The sequence below is a fragment of the Pneumocystis jirovecii genome (assembly GCF_001477535.1).
Source record: "Pneumocystis jirovecii RU7 chromosome Unknown supercont1.19, whole genome shotgun sequence".
NCBI classification, from domain to species: domain Eukaryota; kingdom Fungi; phylum Ascomycota; class Pneumocystomycetes; order Pneumocystales; family Pneumocystaceae; genus Pneumocystis; species Pneumocystis jirovecii.
The window spans coordinates 64,244-73,066 of NW_017264793.1; the positions used below are offsets into that span (position 1 = coordinate 64,244).

General features: G+C 24.1%; 4 protein-coding genes across 4 annotated transcripts; 3 read left to right on the plus strand and 1 right to left on the minus strand.

The window, feature by feature from the left end:
• Nucleotides 1–128: 128 nt before the first annotated feature.
• Nucleotides 129–911, minus strand: T551_03641 (uncharacterized protein; the record flags this gene model as incomplete). Its single annotated transcript, XM_018375904.1, has 7 exons — nucleotides 129–153; nucleotides 281–319; nucleotides 395–436; nucleotides 474–567; nucleotides 613–646; nucleotides 760–769; nucleotides 880–911. The coding sequence occupies 7 exons, from the start codon at nucleotides 909–911 to the stop codon at nucleotides 129–131; spliced, it is 276 nt and encodes a 91-aa protein (XP_018227914.1).
• Nucleotides 912–962: 51 nt separating this feature from the next.
• On the plus strand, nucleotides 963–1,196 carry T551_03642 (uncharacterized protein; the record flags this gene model as incomplete). Its single annotated transcript, XM_018375905.1, is given in 2 exon segments — nucleotides 963–1,019; nucleotides 1,032–1,196. 2 exon segments carry the CDS (start codon nucleotides 963–965, stop codon nucleotides 1,194–1,196), a joined length of 222 nt encoding a protein of 73 aa, XP_018227915.1.
• Nucleotides 1,197–2,117: 921 nt separating this feature from the next.
• Nucleotides 2,118–4,210, plus strand: T551_03643 (uncharacterized protein; the record flags this gene model as incomplete). Its single annotated transcript, XM_018375906.1, has 2 exons — nucleotides 2,118–2,196; nucleotides 2,241–4,210. 2 exons carry the CDS (start codon nucleotides 2,118–2,120, stop codon nucleotides 4,208–4,210), a joined length of 2,049 nt encoding a protein of 682 aa, XP_018227916.1.
• Nucleotides 4,211–6,420: 2,210 nt separating this feature from the next.
• T551_03644 (uncharacterized protein) lies at nucleotides 6,421–8,823 on the plus strand (the record flags this gene model as incomplete). Its single annotated transcript, XM_018375907.1, has 3 exons — nucleotides 6,421–6,481; nucleotides 6,522–6,600; nucleotides 6,658–8,823. Coding segments are annotated over 3 exons (2,306 nt in total), but the record flags the coding sequence as incomplete, so codon positions are not given.

Genomic DNA, 8,823 nt, shown 5'->3' on the forward strand with positions numbered 1-8,823 from the left:
TTTATTATAGACAAAACAATTAGAAATATTATATTTAGAAATCATGAACATAAATAGCGGGAATACACGTAAAACGTAAAAGCAATAGAAAATTAATCCTATTTAAAATTGGGTTCGATATTAATTAGTTATCTTTGATTAGATAATTTTATACTTAAAATATAAAAAAAATTATTATTAAAATAAAAGTTATTATTAAAATAAAAGTGTAAATCAATATCGGAAAATAGATTTTAAAATATATTTAAAATAAAATATTATTTCAAATTATGTTTTAAACTTTATTTTAAAAATAATTTTATATAAACATTTAAATAAACTTATAAAATATATATTTAATAAAAAATTAAAAAATCCACCTGTAATAAAAAATAATATTTATTTATTATTGTACATTATTAATTTATCGTTTATCGATTTTTCATTTAAGAATTTTCTGAATATTTTTTAATTAAATATAAAACATTTTTAACTTTTTGTTATTATAAATGAAAGTATTTGTGTTAACTAATTTTTTCAAAATAGCACATTCTTTATCAAAAAATATTGATGTTTTATTCCTTTTAACTTTATAAAATTTATTCATAAAAAATGTTTCATTAAATCTATTACTAAATATATCATTAATTCCAATACTGTCTGAAGTCTTTAAATAGCATCAAAACGCATAAAATTGAGAAATTTTTTATACAGTGAAGAATATATTTTTTTCTTTAATTTTAAAAGAAAATGTAACAAATGATTAATATAAAATAAAACTAAAAGAATACTGCAAAAATTTTAAAAATATAAATAAAGTACTAAGTGACATTTTTTCACAATTAGATAAACTATGTAAAGACACTGACTTAGAAAACAAATGCACTTATTTGAAAGAACAACTTATAGAACAATGTAAAGCGCTTAAACATAATTTAAAGGGTATAGAAACTAAATCATTACTAAACAATCGAGAATGTATTATGCAATCTGAATGTATATTCTTGAAGAAAGTTTATCCGAATGAACTTAAAAAAAATGTAATTATTTAGGAATATCATGTAAAGAGACAAGACAGTTTGACAATAGAATTCCTTTTAAGAATTTTCACTAACAATTTAAAAACTGAAGAAGACTATGAAAAAATAATTGATAAAAAATGTCTTATATTTATGGAAGAAAGCAATAAATTTAGAATAAATATGCAATTACATTAACTGTAATGTTAATATTGACAAAGCTCTAAATCTACGGAAGATATACAAGAGGACAACCAAATGATATAAAGCAAAATAGAAAATCGAAAGTGGATGAATAAAATCCAACAAAAGAAGTAGTAATAGTAGCAGTTATTTCGATTATGATCTAAAAAGATGAATGGATAAAAAAGGTTGAAAAAGGGCACGTGTATTTAAAAGAAATCAGCAAGAAAAATAGCGGAAAAGATTAGAAAATAAAATAAAGAGTAGTATCTTTTCATTAATCTACAATAGATTTCTCTATAATTCATGTTTTCTTTATCAGTTATTTATCGCTACTTTTATAATCCACTAATAAATTTACTTCTCTATTTACTCCACAGTTACCCCATATTATTGCGGAGCTTACTCAGACGCAATTCAAAGGCATATCGGACACCCTCATACTTGTAAGAGATTACAATTTTTCATTTTTAGTAATTCTTTTAATATCATATTTAAGATAAAATGAAATAATACAATATAAAACAATAAATTTAAGAAATAAACAAAAATAAAAGAGTAATTTTCCATAAATATAATCATTTATAAGAATTTAAAGATAAATTAACAATTTTGCTAAAACGATAAACGAAAAATAGAATAATTGAAATTAAAGAATATAAAAAACACATAAAATACATAAAAATGATACTATTATTTGAAATAAAATACAGTTTAAATTATATTTAATGCCATATTTTTCATACTATAACTTTTGTAAAAAATCAAATTTTTTTATATTTTTATAAGAATATTGTAACTAATTAGGAAACTAAAGATAATATCAATAATTTAACATTCAATAATTTGTATTTTCATTCTAAAATCTGAAACCAAATTTAATAATATTAATACTAAATTCATAATGGAGACAACTGAAGCATGTCGTCTTTCTAAATGAAAGCTTTTTTCTTTGTGATCTTTGTGATTTTAAGCACAATATCATATGCTTTTTCGAAAGGCATTAATACTTATGGTATTTTTATTTTTTTTTGTTTTTTTTTAATTTTTATCTTTTAGAATCAAAAGAAAACTTAAATTTATTTACTTCAAAAAAAATTAGAAGTTATAGCTCATCAACCTATTCTGAATTAACTAGTTCCTTATCAAGACGCTTATTATCTTCATCCGCATGGTTTATTGTTTTAGACGATGATACTTCTATGTATAGTCTTATCTTAGAAGATTCTATCACAACTGAAGAAAAATGTAAAACATACTTAAAATATTTATGTGAAAAACTCATAGGAAAACTACCAAAAGGAAATTTTACTGATATACTAGAAAGACTATGTGACTTAAATAAAAGAAATAGTTATTGTGAGGGTCTATTTACTAAGACAAGTACTATTGGAAAGGACCTACTTACAAAATGTAATGGTATAAAGGGAAAACTCATTTATTATTATTATTTAGGTGAAGATTTATTTCTGGGAGAGAAGAATACAAAAATAGAAGCAGAGCACTGCGAAAATTATGGAACGTTATGTGCAGTTTTTCAAAGAATTTGTCGTGATTTGATTGGCGATTTATGTGCTAGATTTAATGGGCTTTGTTATAAGAAATATACAAAAGATAATAAAAACAGCATATTATTGAAATTTATAGGTGAAGAAATAATAACTAATGAACTAGCACGTAATAATCCAAAACATAACGAACTTGAAAACTATAGTCAATGTGTTGACAGTCTTCTTGACAAATGTCATTGTGTAACCTCTTTCGGGCCTACTATGGTAGAATCATGTTTTGAAATACAGGATACATGTAAACACCTTGCTCAAAGCGTTATCTTTACTTGTCAATGTTTTGACTATTATATTAAAGAATTTCTCTCAGAGGATCTTCATATTACAGGCTATAAGAAAGATATAGCCAGAAATAATTGCTCATTGTTTGGCGTTTGCGAGAACTATTTATTATTACATTGTCGTAACCAAACAACAAAAAATTTTTGCAAGTCATTAATAAAAGAATGCACTAAAGAAATTGATCCAGATATGCTGTTTATAAATAACCTTTCTTTAGGAAAATGCAGACCGACATTTAAAGACATAAATTTGACTTTATTTTTTTCTAACGAAAGAGAAAATAGTGTTTCATTACCTTATAAAAATCCATATCTTACTCTTCTTATAATATTTGGAACATCCTTAATAAGACGTGGTTCCAGTTTAAAGGAAAAATGTAAAAAATTTCTTGAATATGGTTGCACTACTCATGAACATGTATTTCCTAATCTTGATGCATATTGTAAAAGTAAACGAACTGATGAATGCGATAATTTAGATAAAAGCATCAATGATACATGTATCAATTTAAACAAAACATTTGAAAATTTAGGTCTTACTTCTGCAAATGGTGTTTGGACTATACTATGGAACAGCACTGCAAACATTATCACTACACCTCAATGTCAAATGTTTATGGAAGAATGCATTTATTTTGAACATGTTTGTTCTGGTATTAAAAGTCTATGTGAAAATGTAAAAGCTCTATGTTATACGCTGGGTGTGAAAAGATTTCACTTGAATAATTTTTGGAAAAAACTCAAAGAAAAATTATCACCCAGTGATTTTAGAATTTTTAATCAATCTCATCTACCTCAATCTTCTGATACTTCTAAGTTGCACCAGCCTATTCTAGATATATGTGCTGAGTTTGGAGGAACTAACGAGGTCTTATTTAGATGGTGTTTACACCCTACCCCTAATCACCCCCCTCCCCCCGCCTCGATAACTTCCCCAGGTAACTTACTTGATAGATTATTTCATGATTTTTCAGCAAGGTATGGTGATTTAAAGAGAGGCTTACTATATGTATCAGAACCTCCTACTTTAACGGAATGTGCATCTTATGTTTATGAATGTCACAGTTTATCAGACATTTTTAAGAATATTACTAATTGTACAATGCTGGAAGAAGCATGTTACAGTGGTCACATAAACTATAGTAAACTTAAAGATTCTACGCTTAGTAAGTCGGCTTGATGTTAAAATTAAATCAGTTTTATTTTTGACTCACAAACTGTATCTTCTAAACAGAATGTAATTTGGGTTATTGCTTTTCAATCTAATATGATTTTGATAATAATGTTATTATAAAAGTTGTTGATTATTTTTCAAAAATATATTAATAAGGATATAAACAATATTAAAAACCAAATAACTATCAAAAATAAAACAGTAAAATTAAAATTTAATTATTAGGAACCTGATCAAATCATAAGGCATTATCATTGAATCATGTAGAGTATTGGTTTTTGTCACAAATATAATCTAGAAAATAGATAATGAAATTAATTTTATAGGTTAGTTTTTTCATAAAAAAGTTTCTTTATAAACAAAAATACATTAAAACTAAAAATTATAATTTTTTTAAAAATAATAAATAGAAAATAAAATCCTATTTTTAATATTTTTGCATTAAACTAGTTATTCAGTATTAGTTTTTAAAAAAGTCTTTAAAAACAAATTATATATTTATATAATAAATAGAGATTTTTATATTTGCTCTCATTATTTACATAAAATGTATTATAAAGTATATTGTATTAGAAAATATATTTTAGACATTTTTTATTTTTTTTTGAATTTTTATTTTCTAAAAATATTGACTCAATGAAATTTTAAATCATTTCAAATAAAAAATTTTTAAATTAAAACTTATTTTTAATTCTAATTAAAAAAAATTTATTTACGCTAATAAATAAAAGCACTTAATGAACGTTTAAGAAATGTATAAGCAGAATTTAGAAGAGAGCATGCATGTTTAGACAAGCAAGTAAAATGACAAGAACTGCAAAATAAATTAAAAATAGTCTCTTCTGTGTTAATTTAGATTGAATTTTTTTCAAAAACTCTCTTCTCTATAATTGACCTATATTTTTCACTAAGCCGTTTTCTTACTAGCCATGCTTATATTTTCTATTCGTTTTTGCATTATCTATATTTACTCCTGATTTGCCCCATACTACTCTAGAGACATTTGAACATAAATAAAACTATAAAGCGTATTTTAAAATTAACCATTATTATGTATAAATGTATACTTTTAACTCCAAAAAAAATTCAAATGAATGCATAAATATCTATATAATCGTTATCATTTCTAAAAAGAATATTTAAAAGAAATGTTTAAAATAATAACTTGTAGAATAATCTATATTACAGCAATATCTAAAAATTTGATTGTATGAAAAGCCAATGATATAAAATACAAAATGAGTTATGAAAACTATAAAAAATACAAACTAAAAAATGATCATTACAAAAACAAATGTTTGAAACATTTATAAATTCAAAAAATTATGAATATTTTTTAAAAAAATATGTCTTATACATCATAAAAAACTAAAAAGAATTAAGTTTTGAATTGATCAATGTAAAATTCTTTTTAAATTTCAAAAAAAATTAAAGAACAAGAGAATTTAAAACAAAAATTAAAAAAGTTAAAATCAATAAAATAATATACTGAAATTTATTAATATTAAAAGTGTACAAAACTTGTACGAAATAAAAAAAAAATAAAAATCCTAAACCAAAAACTGAAACACACAAAGGTACAAATAAATTTTAAAAGTCATAATCATTATTATTTAAAAAGCATTTTTACAACTTGAATTACTCTAGAATAAGAAAAATCAACAAAAAGTTTAAAAAAACAAAAAATGACATGAATAACCTAAAATTTGTACTTCAACTTTAAAACCAAGAGCAAAAAATAAAAATGAATAAATTTATGAAATAGCTTTAAATAAAAAATAAAAAGTGAAAATCTTGACTATATTTTCAAGTTTTTTAGAAGCACTCGGAAAGTTAAATTCAAAAAATAAGACAAATGTAGAAAAAATCAAGACAATATTATTTATATTTATATCTATAAAAATGAAGTAAAAGATAGAGAATAATAATAAAGAGAGTATTAGAGAGTAAAAATCATAAAAAATATTAATAAAATTGTTATTTAAAATCTTTATTAAAAATATTTTTTTGTGAGAATTTACATATTAATATTAAAAATTAAAAACCCAACGAGAGTCAAAATATCTAAGTACAATACAGTACAATTCAAAATGGTACATATTTGCCTATTTATTGTATTTTATTATTATCGTTTATCGATACTTTTTACTAAGATATTTTTTCGATGTCAAATATGAAGTACTTTTTATAAAAATTATTATTTGTTATCATTATAGATGAAAGCATTTGCATTAGTCAACTTTTTTGGCATAGCATATGCTTTCTCGAAAAACATTGGTATTATATTTTACTTTTTTAGACTTTTAACTTTTTCTAGAATCTACTTATAAAGAATCTTTAAATCTATTACAAAATTCGTCACAAAACCCATCACAAAATCCATTATTCCGTATAACGTATAAAAGCCTTTAAATAATACTAGAACTTGTAAAATTAACAAATTATTTATCTAGTGAAGAAAATATTTTTGCTTTAATTCTAAAAGATGCAATGAATACTGAATGTGAAGCAAGGCTAAGAAAATACTGTGAAAATTTAAGAAATATGACTCAAATGCTAGAAAGCTCCTTCGGTGTATTAAAAGAACTATGCGAAGAAAAAAAACTAGATGAAAAGTGCGATAGTTTAAAAAAAACTATTACAAGAAAATGTACTATACTTAAACAAAGCTTAAAAAGTATCCGAAGTAAACCGTCCATAAGTTCTTATTGTTTGTATGAAAAAGAATGTATGCGTATAGAAGAAGCATGTCCAATAGAAGTTAATGAAGAATGCAATTATTTAAGAACATCATGTAGAGAAAAAAGGCGAGATGATTTAAAAACAGAATTTCTCTTAAGAGCCTTATCTGGCAATTTGAAGACTGAAGAAGAGTGTGAAAAAATAATTGACAAAAAATGTCTTGCATTCATGGGAGAAAGCGATGAATTGATGGAGTTTTGTTTAATTCCTTTTAATAGATGTAAGGATCTCATAAGATTAATTAGGGAAAAGTGTAGTGATTTAGAATTTAAAACAAAAATTTTTATTGAAAACAATAAAATATCAAAAGAAGAATGCACTTCATTATTTGAGGAATGCAACTTTCATGAATCAGATTGCGATGGTATTCAAAATATGTGTAAAGAAATAAAAAAAAGATGTGAAAAAGAACTAAAATACAAACACTCTTCTTTACCATTTAACCCAATAGGAAAAGAAATTATATTAATAGAAAAAGTTGGAAAAGAAAAATTATTCAAAGACGAAGTTGGAAAACCAGGGATAAAAGATACAATTGATCTTTTAGTATTATTATCAAATAATTATTTAAATAGTTGTGAAACTAATATTAAAAGTTGCCATAAACTTTGCAGCTTTTTACCTCAATTAGAGGATTTATATAACGGTACTAAGGAAAAAATGAATAAAAGCAAAGAAATATGTAATACCTTAGAAGAAGAATTGAAATCTAAATGCAGGTTTTTTAAATCAAAATTATATGATTCATCGCTATCAGATACTAATGAAGACAATAAAGATGCTACACTTATAGGATGGACCAAGCAATCTACAGAGTTTAATGAAAAGCTTTGTATAAATTTAGAATCAAAATGTTTTTATTTAAAGAAATCATGTAATAGCGTGAATATTAAAATGTTTAGTGCATGCATCAATGTAGAATCAACATGTTTAAAAACACGGCTTTTCAGAAAAGAGTATCAAGTATTTCAGGATACATTAAAAGGAAAACTGCATAATTTAACAAATAATTCGCTTAAAACATGCATAAATGAACTATGGACTCTATGTAAGAAAATAATTAGCAATAATAATCCTGTATTAATGAATCTTTGTTTACACCCATGGGATACTTGTAAGGAACTTGCAAATGATATCGAAAGACAAAGTAAGTGGCTTAGAAACGATCTGGATTGGAAAAGGGATTTTCCGAATGAAGAAGATTGCAAAAAACTAAAAGAGAAATGTGAAGTGTTAGGACATGATTCAAAAACGAACGACTTACCATGTTTTACACTGAAAGGGCGATGTGATCATTTGGAAAATGCTAAGGAATTAGAGGAAATTTTGTTAGAAGAAAAAGTAGAAAATTTAGGCAATTTAGATACATGTATAAAAAAAGTTTCAGAAAAATGTAATAAATGGTCTAAAAAAAAGAGAACAAGATTTATTTTTTCGTGTATACAATTAGTCACTACTTGTCAAATCATTACTAGAGACATTAAATCTAAATGTTCTGTATTAGAAAAGAATATAGATATTGAAGACGTTCTAAATCAAGTGAAGAATGATAATGCAAGCGTAAAGGGCCCTACATGTGATTTATGGGAGCCTTATTGTGATAAGTTTATGTTGAGCTGTGAAAAACTTGTACGAAATAATGGAAAGAATGGAAAATGCGAAGAACTGAAGGAGAGCTGTAAATCGTATCGTAAAACACAAGAACAAGAAATGAAACTTATGTATGAATTAAGAGGAAGTCTCAATAGCGAAAATAAATGTGAATCAACCCTCAATAAACGCTGTTTGCATTGGGATAAAACGAAAAATGATACATTCAAGAATTTCTGTAATAATAATACTGGTACTAAAAATAATACAACTAAAAGTGAACTGTG